The sequence below is a fragment of the Zeugodacus cucurbitae genome, chromosome 3 (genome assembly GCF_028554725.1).
Source record: "Zeugodacus cucurbitae isolate PBARC_wt_2022May chromosome 3, idZeuCucr1.2, whole genome shotgun sequence".
In the NCBI taxonomy this organism is placed as follows: domain Eukaryota; kingdom Metazoa; phylum Arthropoda; class Insecta; order Diptera; family Tephritidae; genus Zeugodacus; species Zeugodacus cucurbitae.
The window spans coordinates 23,102,208-23,126,615 of NC_071668.1; the positions used below are offsets into that span (position 1 = coordinate 23,102,208).

The window sequence follows — 24,408 nt, forward strand, 5'->3', positions numbered from 1 at the left end:
CGTTGCAAATAAATGAGTGGTGCTTGCTTAGGCTGCGTTCAAATATGGCAACTTTTGGTACTAGTAGATCGAGTTTGTTTGTGGAAGAGATAAAAGGATAGAAGCACCAGAGGTGCGTCCGCGTTTTCAGCATAACTCCTGACAGGATCATCCAAAATGAAAAAAAAAACTAAGTATTTTAGGTAAGACCATAAACTCGTGCTTGAACGAAGGAAAGACAAAAAAAAATAAAATTTGCAATTTTGGCAGACATTTTTCCAAAAAAAAATAAGAATTTCAGTAAAATTTTCTTGATATTTTTTTTTAAATAGTTGCAATTGAAAAAAAATAAAATCCTTCGTTCCTGCACGAGTAAATTGTATCTCGAACACCTGTGTAAAACTTCATCAAGATCGGTTGAGTAGTTTTTTAGAAAACAACCGACTTTGAAAACAGGGTTCCTAGAAAAACGCGTTTAAAGTTTTGAGTAACAATAGTATTTGACTTGGAGCGCACACCTCCCAAAGGCTGTATCTCTGAAACTATTATTCTGATCGACTTGATTTTAGGATTTTAGAAATTTAGGATAATATTCTTGAGATGTTGTAGAAATTAATAAGCCAAAAAAAAAAAATCGATTTTTATACCCACGAAACCCATGTAATTCCTTAACGTAAAATATTATTGATACAATATACAATAATGGAAGCAAATAATATAAAAAATTATATTTAGAAATTGCCCGAACTGAGCTGCTCTGTCTGAATGCAGTGTGTACCATAAAGGAAAAATGGTTGATATAGAGCAACAAAAGTCCTCCCGTCTTTCGATAGATTTTATAGATAGATGTAAGTTTAACTTGAGACTATATAATAATCTTGAACGAATGCACATTTTCTGCTTTCTTGTCAAAAAATTTGTATGTAAATGCCATAACAAAGTTAGCGAATTAATTTTGACATGAAATTGTCTGGGGTTGACATGATGGTTTAAAACATCGAAGCTAATTGATCAATTAAAAGAACTTTGCTCGATTAAAGTGCTGATTTAGATCGATTTACCATATTAAATATAAATATCATTTTCCTACATTATAGCCTTTTTAGACAGGAGCTAAATGCTCAATTTACCGGCCTCTGCTCGATTTAAGCGCTTATTGAGATCGATTTACCATACAAAACAAAATCTCCATTTATTTTAAATTGAATTTAAATCGACTTGAAAATCAAAAGCAACTCTGCGACAAGAACGTTCGATATATGTTCTTTGTGATTGGCTGAATTTTTTCATAAAATAGCATTAATACTACTAGGCGGTAGATGGCGCTGCTGAAAAATAATAATCAGCTGATGAAATTACCAACTTATTATGAAAAGCAAAAACAAAAATGTATAACAGCTGATCGTAAATCGAGTAACCGGCAGTATAAACGGCAAAAATGGGTTTCTTGATTTAAATTTAAGTTGATAAATTTATTTGGCTGCCTAAAAACGCTATTACTCTTTAATCGAGTAGAAAATGAAATGCAACTCTGCGACAAAGAACGTATTTATAAGTACTAGCAATAGCAATAACAATCTGAAAATACCAACTTCTTATGAAAGGCAAAAACAAAAATGTAAAACAGCTGATCTTTCATTGAGCAGCTGGCAGTGCGAATGGCAAAAACTGGTTCATTAATTAAAATTTTAATTGATCAATTAATTTGGCTGTGCGAAAAGACTATTAACCTGTTTCTTCAATACTTGATATATACTACTATACTTTAAGAGATATTAGACCAATTTCAAGAGTATGATTGATTCAAATGTGTAATAACTGTCAAAATTAACTATAAAGAGTTTGTTATTAAATTAAGTGCATTTATTTTTGGTTTTTAATGACTTAATAGCCTTTTTACACAGGAGCTAATTGATCAATTAACCGGCTTCTGCTTGATTAAATACTAGCCGGCAGTGTAAAAGGCAAAAAAGGGTTTCTCAATAATTATAATAATAATTTTGATTGATCAATTAATTTGGCTGTCTAAAAACGCTACAAGACTTGATTTAAATAAATAATGTTTTGTAAAACGGCTATGGTATAGATACTGTTCGAAACCAAGTTGTTAATATCCTTTATTAATAGAAATACGAAACTTAGACTCGTTAGCGCAAAGTTGTATCGAAAGTTCTCCCAGTCTTTCTAGTATAACTGGTATAATTTGTTCGAGTAGTTAGATTCTAACGCTTAGTAAATCTAAGGTGGCTAACATGTAACGCTAATATAACGCTAACATTAAAAACTAGTACTAGTAACACTATTCAAAAGTCACTCATTATATATTTTAGAATAGGTTTAGATATATTTAAACTGCAAAATTTCAATATGGATTTAATATAGTTATTTTTACAAGTCATTTAAACTTATTTATTTCTATACGCTTCACAATGGGCAAAAAATTACATTTACCTGCAGTGTGGCAACGACACACAGGTAATTCGATTCGATCTTTGGCAAATAAACTCCAAGAAAATGCTGATTTAGTATATCAAATATTATTACAAATTTATGGCAGCCGTTTGTGGAAATTGGCGGCATTTCTTTGCTGGGCTATATGCAAATGGCCCCGCCCCGCTCCACACAAAAACATACATACATACCAACATAAATGTGTATCATTATTTGATGATAAACGCAAACCAATGTTTGCTTTGCACATAGCTAGATTATAAATGCATGCTATGTACATAGCATATAGCAAATATGTATGTATGCAGTTGTGTGTGTGTGCCTCATATGAATTGTTACTCATACGCACCGCATTGCCTGCGGCATCGTCATCAGTTACAACTGTGCGTCATAAATTTTCATTCAATTTTTTCGTTTTTTTCGCTCTGTGTTTCTTCAATGCTTCTGCGATTGTCTATTTGCGCTGGCTGCTGCCAAAGTTGCCACGCTGTACAGTGTACCACCACTCATAATAACCACCGATTGCTTCCGCGTTTGTGTCTAAGCTCGATTTATAGATGTGCGCTTCTTCGCATTTTATGATTTCAATTTCGCAAACTTCTCGCTGAATGCACGTCTCTTATGAATGTATAGCATGTCTGTCTGTGTGTGTGGTTTTTTGTCTTGCATGTGCTTGCGTGACTAACTGCTGGCTATAGATTTTGCAGCAGTTTTATTGCTCACATTCAATATGAATACGCCAGTGTACGGAATGTTTGGTACGTGGTTTCAGCTGCGAAGTATGCTCATATACGATATATGAGTATGTATGTATGTATAATAACTGCCAGTAAATTTAAGTTCTGGTCTTGATTGTGTAGATTTGTGTTCATGTCAAATCGATTATTGCCAAGTGATCATTGCTGGCGTTATTAAATACGCTGTCAACTGTCTAAAATCGCACAAAGTATGTCAACGTATTTCACACCTTTAAGAACTGTGAGGATTCTATAATATTATACATTAAACATTTTTGAATAAATCTAGGTTATAAGTAATTCTCTTAAAGTGCACATTTATGCAAGTACTTTTGTAAGTGGGTGAGTTTTCGTAGAGAGGGAGAAAAAGTAATTTTAAAATGTATGTATGTATGTGATTGGCGTTCAACCGTTAGCCGGTTATAGCCGAATCGATGAGAGCGCGCCTCTCTTTCCTTTGCAGTACGGCGCCAGTTGGAGATTCCAAGTATAACCAGGTCGCTCTCCTGGTCCCTCCAACGGAGTGGAGGCCTTCCCCTTCCTCGGCTTCCTCCGGCGGGTACTGCATCGAACACTTTCAGAGCTGGAGTGTTTTCGTCCATTCGGACAACATGACCTAGCCAGCATAGCCGCTGCCGCTGTCTTTTTATTCGCTGAACTATGTCAGTGGCGTCGTATAACTCGTACAGCTCATCGTTCCATCGTCTGCGGTATTCGCCGTTGCCAATGTTCTGAGGTCCATAAATCTTGCGCAAAATTTTCCTCTCGAAAACTCCTAGTGTCGTCTCATCTGATGTTGACATCGTCCTAGCTTCTGCACCATAATGCAGGACGGGAATGATAAGCGCCTTATAGAATTTGATTTTGGTTCCTCTAGAGAGGACTTTACTTTTCAATTGCCTATTCAGTCCAAAGTACCACCTGTTGACAAGAGTGATTCTGCGCTGGATTTCGAGGCTGACATTGTTGGTTTTAAAATACAAGATCTATTTATTGCTTAGATAACATATAAGAGGTGAACTTGTCAGCCTGCACTTAAATTGAACTCTAAATATATACTGAAATCATTGTTTCATGGGACTGGTTTGAGGATGTTTTTATAATACTCTCTAAGAAAGAAATAATATTTATAGATTACTATAACCCAAATGTTTCACCCATCTCATCAATTTATGATATAAACAAATTTAAAATGAATATAAATGAATTAGTTACATAAGGCTAGGAGAGCACCTGACGTATATAAGTGAAAACCAAAAGCTATATCACGCGAGCAACTGATATATTCCTAAAGCAAATGTCCAGAATAAAGAAACCAATTGGTTTAATCGACAAACTTCTCTCTTTCGCTGAGCCATCAAAATCTAAACACCATTGACCTCACGTGGCCTTTAAGAATCAGAAGAACCCTAAGTGACCTCGTAAACCCATAAAATATAATCCAACCTTACATCACCTTACCCTTCAAATTGTAAACAAATCTCCTATTAAAATGTAAACCTCACGTGACCTCTCAACAAAACAATTTTGATCTCGCTTGATCCCTAAAAATTTAATAATAGTCTCGTGATCCCATAAAATGTAGGCCAACCTGACCTCTCATGGCACGTTGATGTATAATCAAACAAGACTCTACTTAACCTCTCATAATATAAGCACTTCTGTATATAAGTAAAACCATAAAATATCACCAAACCTGACCTCAAGAGGCCTTTAAAATTTAACAAACCTTATATTCACCCTTCAAAATTTAATCATAACTGACTCTAAGTGACCTCTCTAAATATAAACCAACCAACTTTACAGACAGGAGCCATGTGACAAAATGTAAAATAACTTGACTAATGTAAAATCATCAAATGTAGACTCAGCCCACATCACTTGGACCATTAAAATCTAAAGGAACCCGTCCAAAAGTTATTGATTTTGACCAAAATGTAAACAAATGTCGATCAAAGGTCAATGACCCCGAACAAAATATAAACTAACCTCTGTCAAAGATCATAAACCTCGGCTAAAATGTAAATAAATTCCTGTCAAAGGCAATTGACTTCGAACAATATGTAAACAAATGTCAATCAAAGGTCAATGACCCCGAACAAAATATAAACTAACCTCTGTCAAAGATTATTGACTTCGAGCAAAATGTAAACAAATGTCGGTCAAAGGTCAATGACCACGAACAAAATATAAACTAACCTCAGTCAAAGATCATTGACCTCGGCTAAAATGTAAACAAATTCCTGTCAAAGGTAATGGACTTCGCACAAAATATAAACAAACCCATGTCAAATTTCATGGACCTCGACCAAAATGTAAACAAATTCTTGTCAAAGGTAATTGACTCCGAACAAAATGTAAACAAACCTCTGTCAGAGGTCAATATGTAAACAGGAATTTGATACGGGGTATATTGGAGACAAGTCAATCTAGTACGCAAAAAGCATTTTAAATGTAGAATTGTGATGAAATGAATTGTGATTAAAATTTGAATTGTTATATAAAATATTTATTAAAAGCCCAAAATATCAATTTAATCTGAATTAAAATGCTATGAAATTTCAAGAACTTTGCCTTCGCCTGAAACACTAAATTCGTGGAAGACAAGTTGAAAGCGAATTGACATGCTTAAACTTTGCTAATAACGCGATTCAATATAACAAAACGTAATAAGAACAACTTGTATTTTAGTAAATTTACTTTTCCCTCCTACAAAATGCAAAAGTTTCAAGTGAAATACTTAAAGAAGGCTTGAGGCGATATCCGTACGAAGAAAACCAGAAACAAGCAGCAGTGGAATGTGTTTACATGCAAATATAAAATAAAAGTTATGTACACCTGTGTGTATGACAGCCAGCCTCAAACTCACACATGTCATGTTGTTGCTGTTGTTGTTGTTGGCACTGATCAGCGTATGATTTGCATATCTTCGCCTTTGTAAACAGTTCGTAAGCCGATAACTACCGCCAATCACATCAAATTACGCCGCACAAAGCACTACAAAGTTTGGAATTTCATGAGCCAACAAATGTCTGCAGTTGTGCAAAGGATAAAAGCAATGGGAGACACATTTGCTGGCGCAAAGGAGTAGCGCACAAATGCCATTTTAATCAATACACCAACCAACGAGCAAATAAAAAGCTCGTAATGCATGCCATGTCACTGACAGAGTACACAACTGAATAACAAGAGAGATTTTTTTCGAACTGTACTTATATATATATGTATATATATGTATATTATATATATTATATATGTAAATTTTCTGCAAGTGAAAAGGCAGCGCAGCAGTTCTTCTCTCGCATATTGTGAATCATAAATGTGCGCAAAATGAAATTTCTTCAGTTTACAGTTGCTTATTTATTTACACTTACATATATATATATATAAATTGAAATAAATATATAAATTTAAATAAATATAGGTATATCCTTATGTATGCTGTGGGCGTTTAAAGTGTAAAAATGTTGACAGTGATAACCTCGCGGTTGCTCGTGCGTGCGACGCTTGTGTGACCGCAGCCCATACAACGACAATAACATGTGCTGTCAAATCACACACAACAAAAAAAAAAATAAATAAAAGAGAAAACACAAAAAATAATTGAAATGTTGCAAGAAAAGAAAGCAAATGTTTACAATCTGGCTATTAATATCACAACGAGGAAGTTAGGTATACGGAAACTGCTTGTTGGTCGGTTGGTGAGCATATTATTATCGTAAATATTATTCTAAATTCTGTGATTTGTTATTGTATTCCGCTAAGGCAACTAGAAAACATGGACTTTATTAAAGGTCTCTAGTTGGTCAAATGAGATTTATTTCGAGCAATCCTGGCTATACAAACCCTTTGTATCGGAGAAACGACTTTCTGGGTCCTAATTTTTTCTTTTTCAAGTTAGTTCTGCCAAGAGATTATACCAATAATTGCCAGAGCTATGTCAGAGAGCGCTTATGGCTCTTTTAGACAAAATCTTTCGTAAAATATTAAACAACTATCTTTTTGGTTTCAATTGCTATAGTTTAATCAATTGAAATGATTGTTGTCGATAGTATTGATTCCACGTCAGATCCTAACTCTGATAATAGATCCAGTGTTGTAGGGTCAGCAATCGACGCCATTTTGACATTTCTCTACAGTAAGGTAAGCCATTTCATCATAGAAAGATATACCATCCAACGACGAGTCGAAATTATTAAAATTTACGACCGAAATTCGGAGTCAGTAGCCTCAATTTTAAGAGCGCTACGTCCAATTTACGGTCGTCATAATCGTCCTGTAAAATCAACAATTGGGCGTCTAGGGAAGAAATGTGTTTCTACAGTCACAGTATAAAATGATATCGTGTCAATGAGACAAAGAAGTGCCCGTAGTGTCGAGAATATTGCTGCCGCGCATCAATTGATGAAGACCCAAATCAGTCTCTCACACGTTGTTTTCAAGCGTTGGTCATCTCTGTCACGTCGAAAATTGGGTTCAGCGTCTGGACTTCCATGTAAAATAAATCAAGTTCCATACATAATGGCATCGAGTGTACATCCACAGGAATAAAGAATTTGATTGATATCCCAAATCGCTCTTATTGAAAACCCCCTTTATAAACAAAGATTCCCAAAAATGATAAAGATTGTTCGGTACTAAACAGCTGGAAGAGATCCAATCTTTAGGCGAGGATTTCTTTCCCTCTCAAGAACCGCAAATATTATATATCTGGTTGATTGTAAATTAATTAAGCATCTTATTTTAGTAAAGATGCTTTTGATGATCTTTTACTTCAGTCTTATGATGAGCACGGGAAAAATAATGTTCAATATTAAATCATTTACAGTATTTTCTAAAAAAATAATAATTTCAGCAATATTTAGAGTTTAGAAGTGCAACCTGAGGATATTATAACCGGCGACAAAATAGTTTAATTGGATATATATTTTTTTCATTTTTAAAACGGCTCAAAGCGCTTTGTTGTCTCTTGACGGTCTTTGGTATTCATTTTGAGGAGTTTGCGGCATCACAAAGGACTGACGACCTTAGCAGTCTAAGGTGGTCTCCTGTGGCACAGGGATCAGCCATTTAATCTATCCTGACTGAGTGATAAATGAAAATATCGCTCATTCTGACTGATATGATAACTTATGTGGTCTGGTTTTCTTGGCATGCCAGTTTTTGTTGAGCCAGACCCAGGTATCCCGATTTACTTGATATATATTATCAAGTATAAAATTGTGTGATTCGTGTCATACTGGTGTGAAGAAAGAATTGGGCTCTGCCTGTTTGGAACTCCACTTGGTGTTCTAATTAAATGAATTACTTAAATATATAATTAAAGGCGAAGAACCCTTCCTGTGACTACTTCATATTAAGTTGACTTCAATGAAGTTTTGAATACTACCGACTTTTGTCTAAATCATCTAACTAATAACTGGATTAATCTGGCTGAGAAGATAACTATACTCTTTCGGCCAAATGGTCAATCTATCTAGATACTTCAGTTCAATTTCTACCATTTCGAGATGTCCAAGCCGATGTTTCGAATTCAAGCCGATATATACATATATGTTGTTAGAAATACTATCGAGATCTTCGTCGAATTTACCGAAATCGGGTCTACAAATTCGAACTAGCATATACGCGATACTGCTTTATCGAGGACTTCTTGTACAATCTAGAAACTATGAGAAAATATTTATAACATTTATGCTATACATACTACTTTCCCTACCAACCCCTTAGTAGTTACGCCCTTAGCACTACTTAAGTAACGTGCTCCAGTACCTAACCAAAAGGTACATTTACAGAAATATATATAAAGCCAAGTATTTCAATGATGACAGGAATATCAACGAGGGTTCATGAACTCAAAACCCGTCCTCCTACATTTGCAGACAACGGGCAATTGCGTGTATGAAAACATCATCCGAATGTCGCGAAATTAGGCAAAAGTAAAGCGGATATATTTTGTGCTACTTCCTGTACATATATATATACATATATGTATGTTCCATTTATATGAAACTAAATGAAGTCAAATGGCTGGCAGCATAAATCGCGGATTATGTCAGCGACATAGAGGAAGAGGCAAAACCAAATAAAGTACAGACTCACGACACAGCTGTACATATCTTTCGAGGTATGTATGTATATAAAGATGTGTGTCACGACAATGGAAATATCAAATGCGCTGGCAGCGACATCAGAACCCACAACGTTAACCATGAATGGCAGCTTGCGCAGCGAAAAGCCGCAAAGAACTCGTTCGGAGGGAAATAAAAATGTGAAAATAAAATCGAATCACACTAATAAAAGCACATATACTTAACTTAACGCACAGTTATACACGCCCACTGACACATATCTACCGTACGTAATATGTGTGACAATATTTATATTTGTTGGCTTTAAAGGGGATATGGCAGCTATTGCCGAAACTCATGGTGCGGAACTTAATTTAAGAGCATTTGAATGGCTTTTCAGACTATTTTAAAACACACAAATTCGTTTCAATCAATGTTGCTATAGAGGATGTGCTTTGGAATGAATCGGTATGTTAACAGTGAAAAACTTTTATGTCTGAGACATTTTTATTTAATTTTTAGCATTTTGAAAATTATGTGTGCTCTTTTGTGAGTTCAATTACCTATTTGAGCTATTTTTGCACTGCTTTATTGAGCATCGGGGCTGATATAGTTTTGTTTTTATATTTCACCTTGATACCTCTAGCTCGTCACCGGTCATTGGCTTATCAATTAACCCCACAAATAGAAGTCAGAGAAAGACGTAGCTGGAGATCTGGGTGGCCAATGAATTTGTAATATCAGATATCTCACATGAAAACCGATGTATTCGAAATAAATTAATCTAGAGAGAAGGAAGTCATTATATTTATGTTGAGCCTATATGAAAACTCAACCCGATATAATCTCTTTGTACGACAATTAGCTGAATGATAGACTCAGGTTGAAACATCATGGCAGGACGAACTACGGAGAACTAGTTAAACTATCTCGAATGTGTTGCCTCAACAAATTCTTAAAAGGCTCAAAGCGCTTTGTCGTCTCTTGAGGGTGTTTGGAGTTTGTGGAGTTTGTAACATTAGAAAGGACTGGTGTCTTCAGCTGTTTAAATGGGATCTCCTCTGGCACATGGATGCGCCATTCAATCTAACCTAAACTAACCTGACCGACTGATGAACGAAAATATCATTTATTCTGATTGATTTGATCGGATCTCCTTCGCATGTCTGTTTTTGATGAGCCATAACCAGGTATTCCGAGATCGACTACCAAGGAGGATAGCGTAACAAAATTCCACGGTCTCGCTGGAAGGTTGCTACCATAACTAAGTCAATAAGCACCTGAAGAGAATGCGATATTCATATTCTGCATGAGAGACGACGCGATGAGGGTCGCAATTCGTGCTACCATTATAGGCTGTTTAAACACAATCCAAGGAAAGATATTCCCCAGCCAGTCTGCACCGAAACAGTTGAAGTCTGTATTGTAGATCCAAAAAGTGATATCCCCCGTTTTTTGGGATTCATTAGGTCTGATCAACATGGGTTTCCTGGAGTTGGAAAAATGGCCACGGACAAGTCTTTAATGACATATTTTTCAATCTACTCGAAGTTGAATATCTGAAAAACAAGTCCCATTCGGGCGGAGTTCTTCCACTATGACAAGCATAGTTTCACATCTTCGCTGTCACTATGTCCATATTGATCTCCTTGTTCTATCCCCTGTGTTCTCCAGATTTGGTACGGCACAACTTTTTCTTTCCAAACTTCACAAAGTCAGTCGCCGCTCAGATTCCGTACTCTGGTACAACAAGTTTAAGACTTACTCGGAAAAGCTTCATATGGTATATGGACTAAGTCTACACTCGTATATGTGTATATTATATAAGCACTTGAATGGTGTCTGGATAGAGTCCGTTGAATAGCATTCAATGCACACATACACAAATATGCAGATTTATCCACATGCATGTAAAAATACCGTTATTTTAAGGCGGAAGCATAAATGCGACACTAAAGCCTTTCCCTGCATGAAAGGGTGCACTGATAAAAGCTGCGTAAAAGACGAAAATGGCGCAAGATCTACAAAATGTAAACTAACAGCTTCATTGCCGCAGGAAATTTACTTTTAAGACGGTTGAACGAACGCAACGGTTGAAAGACTATAAAGCGAAATCAGTCAACAAAACGAAATGGTTGGCTATCAGCACTTCTAGGAGTATATGCATGCATATATACCTGGTGGTAATATTAAGTATGGGTGCAAGGAAAGAGTGCGATTGAAATTTTAAACCCCGCTAGTGGTGAGTAGCGTAGTTTTAAGCTGACAGTCTTTTTTCCAACTTTTGCATTTTTTTTGTGCCCATCTGCTACTTACTTCCGTATGCATATACAAATAATGTGTTTTAAATCATGAAAAATGGTTGTAATCTTAAGTGACCCTCGTCAACACAATATATCTGAAAATGGTGGCTAAGGTATTAATGTGTCTATTTGAGGGAGTTCTTCTTCTACTTTTTCAGTTACTTTTCATATTTTATTTTTAGAATTTTTGGCAATGCTTTCTTACGAAAACTTAAGATTTACTAAGAATCTTCAATTGTGAACTTAAGTTCTTAAATTTCGGAGATTTTCAAACGACGAAAAAACATTCTGATTGTTTCAAAGGGGATCTATACTTACTACAACTACTCAGAAGGAAAAATGTTCTAAAGATATTAAGCGTTTTATCGAACCGTAAGAGTTTTTCTGATGCTTTAGGAGTTTTTTGGCACCACAAAGGATAGTTTTCATAACTGTCTAAGTGAGATCTTCTGCAAATGCAGAGATCTGCATTTGAACTTAACCTAACAACTACTCATAGCGCTGAAAAGCTTTGTTCTGTGCATAATAGCCTTTTTACACAGGAGCTTATTGATCAATTAACCGGCCTCTGCTCGATAAACACGCTTTTTAAGATCGATTTTCCATACAAAATAAAAATCTACATTAATTCTTAATTGAATTTTAATCGACTAGAAAATGAAATTGAACTCTCAACAAAGACGTACGATATACGTTCTTTGTCTGCTATTGGCTGAATTTTATTGATTGGCTGAAAATATCAATCAGCTATTGAAACCTACCAATTTCTTATGAAAAGCAAAAACAAAAATGTATAACAGCTGATTGGTTATCGAGTAGCCGGCGGTGTAAAAGGCAAAAAAGGATTTCTCAGTAAACATTTGTATTGATCAATTAAATTGGCTGTCTAAAGACGCTATTATCATTAAGCAAATAAGAGCTTTTGATTTTATGAAACAAGATCTCAACTATGTTTCCGAAAAATAGTTAAACGGTTTGAATGAGTCCTTCTCGGTGAATACTTCACTTCTAAAGTACTCTTCGAATGTAATTATCTTACAATTATCGTACTTTTCAATAGCTTGTTCGTCAGCTTGCAATACAAAGCTCCGCTTGGTTCAGATTGCAATAGCACTGATGTGGAAATTTGTTTACTCTTGCGATGTATGTATGTGATTGGCGTTGCAACCGTTTAGCCGGTTATAGCCGAATCGACGATAGTGCGCCACCTGTCTCTCTCCTTCGCAGTTCGGCGCCAGTTGGAGATCCCAAGTGTAACCAGGTCGCTCTCCACCTGGTCCCTCCAACGGAGTGGAGGCCTTCCCCTTCCTCGGCTTCCTCCGGCGGGTACTGCATCGAACACTTTCAGGGCTGGAGTGTTTTCGTCCATTCGGACAACATGACCTAGCCAGCGTAGCCGCTGTCTTTTTATTCGCTGAACTATGTCAATGTCGTCGTATAACTCGTATAGCTCATCGTTCCATCGTCTGCGGTATTCGCCGTTGCCAATGTTCTGAGGACCATAAATCTTGCGCAAAATTTTCCTCTCGAAAACTCCTAGTGTCGTCTCATCTGATGTTGACATCGTCCAAGCTTCTGCACCGTAAAGCAGGACGGGAATGATAAGCGACTTGTAGAGCTTGATTTTGGTTCGTCGAGAGAGGACTTTACTGTTCAATTGCCTACTCAGTCCAAAGTAGCACTTGTTGGCAAGAGTTATTCTGCTCTAGATTTCGAGGCTGACATAGTTCGTGTTGTTGATGCTGGTTCCCAGGTATACGAAATTATCTACGACCTCGAAGTTATGACTGTCAACAGTGACGTGGGAGCCAAGACGCGAATGCGCCGACTGTTTGCTTGATGACAGGAGATATTTCGTCTTGTCCTCATTCACCTCCAGACCCATTCGCTTCGCCTCCCGCCATGCGGGAAAAAGCAGAACAAACGGCGCGGTTGTTGCTTCCGATGATATCAATATCATCGGCGTACGCCAGGAGCTGTACACTCTTGTAGAAGATTGTACCTTCTCGGTTTAGCTCTGCAGCTCTTATAATTTTTTCCAGCATCAGGTTAAAGAAGTCGCACGATAGTGAGTCACCTTGTCTGAAACCTCGTTTGGTATCGAACGGCTCGGAGAGGTCCTTCCCAATCATGACGGAGCTTTTGGTGTTGCTCAACGTCAATTTACACAGCCGTATTAGTTTTGCGGGGATACCAAATTCAGACATCGCGGCGTAAAGGCAACTCCTTTTCGTGCTGTCGAAAGCAGCTTTAAAATCGACAAAAAGGTGGTGTGTGTCGATCCTCTTTTCTCGGGTCTTTTCCAAGATTTGGCGCATGGTGAATATCTGGTCAGTTGTCGATTTTCCAGGTCTAAAGCCACACTGATAAGGTCCAATCAGTTTGTTGACGGTGGGCTTTAGTCTTTCACACAATACGCTCGATAGAACCTTGTATGCGATATTTAGGAGGCTGATCCCACGGTAATTGGCGCAGATTGTGGGATCTCCCTTTTTATGGATTGGGCAGAGCACACTGAGATTCCAATCGTCAGGCATGCTTTATTCCGACCATATTCTGCAAAGAAGCTGATGCATGCACCTTATCAGTTCTTCGCCGCCGTATTTGAATAGTTCTGCCGGTAATCTATCGGCCCCCGCTGCTTTGTTGTTCTTCAAGCGGGTAATTGCTATTCGAATTTCTTCATGGTCGGGTAATGGAACATCTGTTCCATCGTCATCGATTGGGGGATCGGGTTCGCCATCTCCTGGTGTTGTACTCTCACTGCCATTCAGCAGGTCGGAGAAGTGTTCCCTCCATAATCCCAGTATGCCCTGGACATCGGTTACCAGATTACCACCTTGGTCTCTTGCGATACCTAGGGTAATAACTCTGGGATAAATTACTTAAATTTATTTCTTTATGTCAATATGTCATTGGTATATAAATTTTACTTAAAATTTGAAATCAGCGCCATCTAGCGGGCTTGAGCTCCACAGGAAAACTTATACAGAAAGCTTTGCGTAAAATCTAAAAAATTGAGTATAATGTCATTATACTAAATAGACTAAGAAACGACTCTCAAGCTTTGGTTGCTCTAACTATACTCTAATTTCACGGATTTAATTAAGTTCTCCTTGAAGTTAATTAAATACTGTTAGTTCCATAAGTTCATATAAAGGTATATGTCCATTGTTATGTGCACAAACTCGCTGGTTGAACTTTGCACTTTTCCACTGACTATTGCTGGAAAACGAGGTCAATACGTAATAGCGCTTACCTCAGTTATCAGCTGTCGCCGACATAAAGCACCTACGCATACGCATATGTGGCAGTAGGAAATTGATTTTACGTACATCAGATGACGATTGAGACAGATGCTGCAGATGAAGGTTATCAATAAACTCTTACTTTTATGGAGAAAGTATTTTTTATTAAAATGCAGAAATTAATTCAGCAAGCAGGTGATAGAAAACGGATCTTGATGAAGATTATTAATATGTGACGGGTTTTAATAAGTTTGTATGTAAGTAGTTATATCCATATATGGGTGTTAAACTTAAACTAGTTTAATTATGAAAACATTAAGAGGTAGAACTGAGTAAAATATTAGTGTAGTTTTTTATTTAATGCTTGATAATGGAGAGACTTGTAAAGCTCGTATTTTCTATGGGAGTAAGAAACTTAATATCAATAGTCCTATATAATCCATAGGCACAGGCGAAACACAAAGCTCTTTGTATTATTTATTTCTCGTAATGTGTTTCTGCAATATGGCGTATTTCACTGAGTGCAAGCATTATTCAAATACCTTTTAAGACGCAATAAACTACTGAAGAGAGTAGAACAGCTAACAGCAGACCAAACGGTCGACAGGGCGTATGAGTAATGCGTAATGGTAAGTGGTGGGAGCTCAATTTGGTAAGCAAAATTCAAAGTACGCATATTTGAACGAAATTATGCATTGGTACAAGCAACAGCTGCATATAAAGGAAGAAAAGCATAGAAAATTTTACATTTTTACAATTTTACAATACTCATAATACAATGTCAGAACTACCTAAAATGCTATAGCTCTCTAAAGGGTGCTGTGGAAAATAAAAAATTCTGTTCTTAATATGTGGCAGCTCAGTTCAAAAAATTTGTAAAATTATTCTAATTGCTTGATATTGGCACTCGAGCTCTCAATAATGAATATGAAGCTTTTCGTATTTTCAATTAATTTTATACAGTTTGTAACTTTCAGTTGTACTATTTAATATTTATACTCTCGCAACAAATGTTGCTAAAGAGAGTATTATAGTTTTGTTCACATAACGGTTGTTTGTAACACCCAAAACTAAACGAGTTAGATATAGGGTTATATATATCAAAGTGATCAGGGTGAAGAGTGGAGTTCAAATCCGAAAGTCTGTCTGTCCGTCCGACCGTCCGTCCGTCCGTCTGTGCAAGCTGTAACTTGAGTAAAAATTAAGATATCTTGATGCAACTTGGCACACTTATTTCTTGGCACATCATAGGAAGGTTGCTTTCGAAAATGAGCAAAATCGGACCTCTGCCACGCCCACAAAATCGCGAAAACCGAAAACACATCAAGTGCCATAACTAAGCCATAAATAAAGCTATGGGAATAAAATTTGGTATGAAGGATCGCACTATGAAGGGGCATATTTTGATGTAATTTTTGTGGGGAAGTGGGCGTGGCCCCGCCCCCTACTAAGTTTTTTGTACATATCTCGCAAACCAATAGAGCTATATAAACCAAACTTTCTGCAGTCGTTTTTTTAGCCACTTCCTAATACAGTCCAAAAATGAAAGAAATCGGATCATAACCACGCCCACCTCCCATACAAAGGTTAGGTTGAAAATTACTAAAAGTGGGTTAACTCACTAACGAAAAACGTCAGAAACACTAAATTTCACATAAGAAATGGCAGATGAAAGCTGCACTCAGATTTTTTTACAAACTGGAAAATGGGCGTGGCGTCGCCTACTTATGGGTCAAAAACCACATCTCAGGAACTACTCGACCGATTTCAATGAAACTTGGTTTGTAATAGTTTCCTTACATCCCAATGATATGTTGTGAAAATAGGCCAAATCGCTTCACAACCACGCCTACTTCCTATATACCAGAACTTTGAAGACAATCTGAATCGTTTACTTTACAATATATAAAGTAAGCACTAGTGAAGATATCGGTGCATAACTTTGCACAAATACTATGTTTATAGTGTGGCAGCCACATTCTAAAAATCGCCGAAATCGGACCATAGATTTTGAAGGTCCCATATATCGAATACGAGGACCTCGGTGCTTCTAACCTAATATTACGGTTTCCAACTTTCAATGGACTTTATACAATATATATGACGAATATGTGGGTCAAATTGTGTATTATATAATATAAATAAAGTTAAATAAATAAATTGCGAGAGTATAAAATGTTCGGTTACACCCGAACTTAGTCCTTCCTTACTTGTTTTATATTATAGATAACATATAATTCATTTAATTCTCTAAATATAACTTTAATAACTCTCTAAAAATATTTCTAAAATTAATTGTTTTTTCCCAAATATAATATCTAATACAAATTCCACCACTTTGCTCTTTCAGCTACCCTCGTGCAACAACCTGCTATAGTTTTAGCCACCGCCGGCACTGAAAGTTACCTGTCTCACCCTGCCCCTGCCAATGTACCCAGTTATTCTGCACTACACCGCAGCAATCAGCAATACATACAACAACACTTGCAGCGTAGTCATCAACAGCAGCAATCAAGCAATATCAATATGCTGAATTTTGGCGCTCCATTCGTGGCGCCAGCAGCGTCGGGTGAGCAACAGCTGGAGCAGACCACTTACCCACCGCCAACATTTGATTTTGGCATGCCACGAAATATAACAGCGCGTTCGGGTCAAACGGCGGCGATAAATTGTCGGGTCGAACATTTGGGTGATAAATCGGTGAGTTTGATGAACGGAAGGTTGTTGGAATGTACATATGTATTGAAAATTTATATATTCCCCGTGTATATAACATGATTGTAAGCACCTACTGCATATTATTTACTTACTTTGCTTCATTTGAGTATTTACTTTTACTCATTCCTACGATTCACTTTCCTCTTTAAGCTGCACAATAATTGCTTTGCTTCACACATTAAATTCATTTCCATGCTTTATTGAAATTTCATATTTGTATTTGCTTATTTGGTTATTTGTAAGCTACTTTCCTTTTTGCAGCGCTTTTGACTATGAATTTCTCTTGAAATATTTTATTTACTTTGAAAATATCTTGAGGCGCCGAAATTCGATTTGATTTTAAACGTTTTGAACTAGGTAGCAAGTTTAGTTTAAAAAATGTATTATTTTATTTATGTGTGTCTCTGTTATTTTGTTGTTACTGTGAATTTCTTTGAAATTCAACTTTATTACTTTCAACAAATTTGAATTACTTTTATTGGAATCAATTTGTGTTAATGTAAGGTTTTGGGAGAATAGCTTCAATAGAGTAAAAATTTCGGAACTTAGTTATCGAAGCTGCGTCTAATATGAAGATAAAACTGTAAATTTCTTTCCAATATTTTTTCAGTCAACAATAGTAATGATATCTAGTCAAATGCAGAATTTAAAACAAGTGACAACCCATGAAAAAATAATGGAATACTTCTTAAAGTTGATTAACTTGAAATATATATTCTTAATTCATTTATTTTTTAAGTTTTCCATTGAAATAAATTCAACATTTTTAATCGCAAACTTTTTTATACATATACATGTCATAGTGTTTCCACATTTTACTTTACTGCATTTCATAAAAGTCCCAAAAAACAGGTTGACAAAAAGGATGTGATGAAGTTCCATTGCGTTACACATTTTCGTAAACCATATTCAAAAAAGTGAGATTGTTCGGCGTCGGATTCGTTGACAGTACGATCTAAGCTCGTCAGGGAGTGTCTAACATTCTTATCAGTAGCTTCGAACTACTTAGGAATCCGATTGCAACGCGGAGATGCTTGCAAGAGAGGGAACCCTAGCAACATTGACGTCGGATTCAAAGCGTATCGGTAGTCCGAAATCCATTTGCGCTCGAGCGCAGGACACTTTGACTTCGAGTGAGTTTGCCAAACGCTGGACAACAAGCCTCACCTGTAGCAAGTTGCCGAGGTCTCGCGGCGGACCGAAAATGGCCTTCCGGCTGCTGTCATTTAGGAAGGCTCATCTTGCAACAACCACTGGTGTGCTCACTGTCCAATAGGCACACATGCGATGAGATTAGGGAGACGATAATTGCCAAAGCTGCTTGGAGGAATGCGAAGAGGAATCATCCAAGCACTTCCTCCTTCAATGATCAGCATTCACCAGACTATGGTTCAAACACCTCGGTGTGCACCAACCAGTGAAGTGACTGGAATCGATATTAGTCGACTTAAAAACTGTGTATTATAGTCCAACCGCTTTGTCGAATCAAGTGGGTCTTTGCGATCCGTCAGAAGTATTTGGGACAGTCGAAGCTGTTTGAGTCAGACTCTCTGCAGTGGCGGAGATCTACCGCTTAACCTGACCTAACCTAACTTGACTTGGCATGAATGGATCTACTTTTAATCTTAAGACAATTTATGTTGTTGTCATCAAGTTCGTTTTAATATAGACCAAATTGTCTCCAATATAGTATTTGTAGTCAGGTTCTTCAAGACCTCCCTGTAACAAATTATACTTCCTAATGACTTCTACTTTTTCTACTGGGTCAACTTACAGAATTTCCTTTTATTTGTGCCTATATATAAACAGATTTACTAATACTTTTACTGTTATTTCCTCTTTGACCCATAAACATGAAGAATAAGAAAAGTGATTGACTTTTTGTTTTCCCAGCAAATACCAACAATCGCAAAACTTACACGCCAACAACAGCAACAACCGTTACAGTTAGTTTGTCGATTTTTGCATTTCACTTTATGCACTTTACGCCAATCGGCAACTTGCCTCGAATTCCCAACGGCAACGAGTGCAGTTTTTTTCTCTCACTACTGTCTTCACTTTACTATTCCTTTGGCTTTTGCCATGGCAATTTGCTTCATCAAATGAAATTCCCGGAAGCAATATTGGTTTTTACTCTATCTGCGCTACTCAACTCGTTTCAGTTTCTTGCATGGATTTATTTGGTGTTTTTGCTTTTGTTTTGTGATCTTTTAGAAATTTATCTGTTAGGTTGTTGTTTGCGCACTTTCATCTGTTTTGAATTATGTTACTGAAGGAAAAGTTTGATAAAATTCCGATGCCGAGTCGTAATCATTTGCTTAATACATAATCTTATATATAACTATTAATAAATAATTAAGTATGTATTTGCCATCATAAGTATGTACTTTCTATTCATCTATGTAGATAAATATTTGTATACTTTCTAATTAAAGAGCCTTTGAATTTAATAATTTATTTGACTAGTTTTCTTGTATTCACTTCATTTGTTTGTTCGCCTACTTTATCTTAAACTATGAATTTGAAAATTAATTTAATTACTGAACTAAAAAAGAAGTTTTTAATTATAATATTAATATAAATCACAAAAATATTTTCTTTTTATTTTATGTAGGTTTCATGGATCCGAAAACGTGATTTGCATATCCTAACCGCAGGCATTTTGACTTATACGTCCGATGAGCGATTTCAGGCAAGTAGATTAATTCAAATACATACACATACAACACTGATCAAATGCAAAAATTTGATGAAAATCAAGAGTCTAAAGAAAATCTCTCCATTACTAACAATACACTTTAATTCCTCATCGAAACACATACAAGACTGCGGTTCGATAAGCAAAGGGCTTTTGAACAGGGACGCTAAAAAATAGACCGAGATAGACGGGTATATCGAACTATGACAAATCGACTGTAGGTGAATCTGGGATCATAAAACTGTCGCCACAGTGGACTTCACAAGACGAATCCGGCCTGAAAAAGGCTAGGACAGCCCTATCGACTGGAAAGATGATGGGCACTGTTTTGTGCGATTCACAAGATGTGATATTGATACTTAGATAAGAGTGGTACGAAAATAGTGTGGTCGGCTCCACCTTGATAGTCGCCAAGACCAAATGGATCGAATTATGTTCCGAACATATCATGTCTAATCCATTATTCTTTTTAGTTCCAAACTTGAAGAAGTCACTTTTCGAATAAAAATGAAGATTGTACTCCAGTACAATCCCCCCTAAAAAAGGACCATCACTTTTTTAAGTACATATTAGGTTGTTAAATATGTCCGCCTTTTTGACTTTTGAATTTCTGGCAATACTATACATCTTTGAAAGGTCTTGACATGATGTTCACTAACTCCGAAATTCGCACTGTTTTAAAGTTTTCCTTCGTAAAAGGCAAATACGCTAGAGAAACCCTCCTTCTGGGATGGTACTCTAGCACTTCGAACTGCGGAGGAATGGCTTCGACGATGAAATGGATCACATACGTCAATATCAAGCGAAAAATGTCGTGGTCGAAGTCCGGTGAATCGTTCCAAACGATTGGAAAGGAATCATCTACTATGAGCTGCTCACATATGGACAGACGCTTAAATCTCCCATCTACTGCGAACAACTGGACCGCTTGAAGCAGGCGATCGACCAGAAGCGTCCAGAATTGGCCAACAGGAAGGGTGTAGTGTTCCATTAGGACAACGCGAGACCACACACTTCGTTGATGACTCGTCAGAAGCTACGGGATAGCTCGGATGAGAGGTCTTATCGCATCCACCATATAGCCCAGACATAGCGCCAAGTGATTACCACCTGTTCCTATCTATGGCGAGCGCCTTTGGTGGTATATAGTTGAACTCAAAAGAGGCTTGTGAAAAGTGGTTATCCTATCTCTTCGCAAATAAAGAGGGCGGCTTCTACGAGGGGGGTATTATGAAGTTGCCGTCTAGATGGAAACAGATTATTATAAATCCGATCACTGTAACAATTTCTATAAAGCATTGAATAAAGAGCAAAAAAGCGGAAGGTAGATATTTGACAACCTAATATATTGAGATAAAAAGGGATAGATCGTTATTTTTGCAAAATTTTTTATTTGAGTTGCCAATTTTGTAACACAAAAAACTTGTTGAGATAAATATAGGATTATTTACATGGTGTAATTGGTAAGAAAGCGATTAATTGATCCTTGTATGTCTGTCTATCTATCTCTCTTCTGTCCGTATCAATCCGAACTTTAGTATAGAGATAGATATAAATAATGAATATTTTGCCCCAACTTATACTCTCCTTACCTGCAGTATTCTTTCAGCTTTTAGGATTAATTCATAACCATAAGTTATTTATTAAATGAAAAAGTGGTTTTTGAATGTAAAAGCATTTAAATACATTTTTTTGACACAATATGTGTACTAATTATTTATTCATATGTTTGTTTGTTCGAAATAAAATAATTATTTATTTCAATAATCCTGCACAAAACGCTGATTCGCTTAGCAGCTGAGTGCAATCGATTAGCTTAATAGCATATGGATTAATTAAGTAATTAAAATTAAATGAATTTCATTATACGCGCGAACAAATCAACTCTTTGGGGGAAAACTAATGTATTTACTTTAAAAACTTTCAACGCACAATCGTGGCATTGCGAAAATTGCAAATGCCTGCTAATTGCATTTGGAGAATTGTGCGAAAATTGTTGAGTTTGGTTTACTTACACTTAGCAAACAAGCAATGAATATAAATCTAAGGATTTTAGCAAATATTCAAACTGAGTTCATTTTACTTATATGTATGTGAAAACGTGCTTAGTTAAGAAACCAAAAAATAAGCGAGAAAAGCTCCGCAAACAGTTGCACTTAATACATACCTTGCATACCTAAAACAAAACACGAAAACCAGCAAACTTTTCAACGAAGTTAATTTTTGATTCCAGCTAACGTGGACGCTGATCACGCCCTCTGGCTCCAATTAACATATTGGCAACTAATTTCCACTCGCTGTCCGTGTCACTGTCAAACTTCTGATTGGGTGGCGTTTACCAAACGCACGTCCGAAATTCGCGCAGCACTTGTTGTTTAGTTTGCGTGATAATAAGTCCACAGGATAGTATAGTCTAGTAAAACACACACCCACATCCACACACATGTATATTAGCTTTCCGCAAATGTGCGCTCGATTGCCTTAACTTTCCTGCTTTTGTATTCACAGGTAGTGCGCACCGCTGATTTCAAGGATTGGACGCTGCAGGTGAAGTACGCGCAGCCACGTGACAGCGGCATCTATGAATGTCAAGTGAATACGGAACCGAAGATCTCCATGGCTTTCCGCCTGAATGTCATAGGTGAGTAAGCAATGAGTGTATAAATAAACAAGAGAAACAAAGAACTTATATGGCATAACTTAAGTTACTTGGCTCTTGTAGTTGAAGAGCATTAATTGATTACTTAATTTCTTGATTTTAGATAGCTTTTGTAGTTAGCAATAATAATTGTCAGTCCAAGGAAGTACTCATTAATTATAAATTAACTCGAATTATAATTAATTAATACTACCTTGTAACTGGATAGGTGGCGCTGAAAGCGATATAGGCATATGTAAATTTAGAAATCTTAACCTTGGTAAACGGATTGTTAAATATGAAAATTGGGTATCAACGGGTATCTTTTTTACATGTGTGGTATCCAATTTTTTTTTGTAGTTAGTCTTTTTGACAGCGTTGATTTATACTCAGTGTGGTTTGCCTTTTAATAATGAACAGAATTATAGCGTTTTTAGACAGAAGCTAATTGATCAATTAACTGGTTCTGCTCGATTAAAACGCCTATTAAGATTGATTTACCAAACAAAATAAAATCTACAATCTAACTATTTTCAATTGCATTTTAATCGACTTGAAAATCAAATGCAACTCTGTGACAAAGTCGTAGGAAATACATTCTTTGTCTGCGATTGGCTGAATTTTTTGATAACTACTTTTGAACTACGGTAGATGTCGCTGCCCAAAATAATAATGAACTGATGAAACTTACCAACTTCTTATGAAGAGAAAAACAAAAATATATAGCAGCTTATCGGTTATCGAGTAGCCGGCAGTATAACAGGCAAAAAAGTGAATGAAATAAAAATTTTAATTTATCAATTAATTTCGCTAAAAACTATGCTATTAGTGTATAACAAGTAAGGGAGGGCTAAGTTCGGGAGTAACCGAACATTTTATACGCAATTTATTTATTTAACTTAATTAATATTATATAATACACAATTTGACCTACATATTCGTCATATATATTGTATAAAGTCCATTGAAAGTTGGAAACCCTAATATTAGGTTAGAAGCACCGAGATCCTCATGTTCGATATATGGGGCCTTGAAAACCTATGGTCCGATTTCGGCGATTTTTAGAAATGGGCTGCCACACCATAAATACAGTATTTGTGCAAAGTTTTGCACCGATATCTTCACTAGTGCTTACTTTATATATTGTAAAGTAAACGATTCAGATCATCTTCTAAGTTCTGGTATATAGGAAGTAGGCGTGGTTGTGATCCGATTTGGACAATTTTCACAACATATTATTGGGAGGTAAGGAAACTATTACAAACCAAGTTTCATTGAAATCGGTCTTATAGTTCTTGAGATATGGTTTTTGACCCATAAGTGGGCGACGCCACGCCCATTTTCCATTTTGTAAAAAAATCTCAGTGCAGCTTCCTTCTGCCATTTCTTATGTAAAATTTGGTGTTTCTGACGTTTTTCGTTAGGGAGTTAACCCACTTTTAGTAATTTTCAACCTAACCTTTGTATGGGAGGTGGGTGTGGTTATTATCCGATTTCTTTCATTTTTGGACTGTATAAGGAAATGCCTAAAATAAACGACTGCAGAAAGTGTGGGTTATATAGCT

The 24,408-nt window shown here is 36.5% G+C and overlaps 1 protein-coding gene across 1 annotated transcript in view; it reads left to right on the forward strand.

Moving 5' to 3' along the window:
• The window catches only part of LOC105214831 (hemicentin-2), a 162,010-nt gene that overhangs the window by 94,064 nt on the left and 43,538 nt on the right, over positions 1-24,408 (forward strand). Inside the window, exons 2-4 of the mRNA XM_054227360.1 lie at positions 17,140-17,489; positions 20,122-20,199; positions 22,714-22,846. Coding sequence (XP_054083335.1) covers positions 17,140-17,489; positions 20,122-20,199; positions 22,714-22,846 — 561 coding nt within the window. The remainder of the gene's footprint in view (positions 1-17,139; positions 17,490-20,121; positions 20,200-22,713; positions 22,847-24,408) is intronic.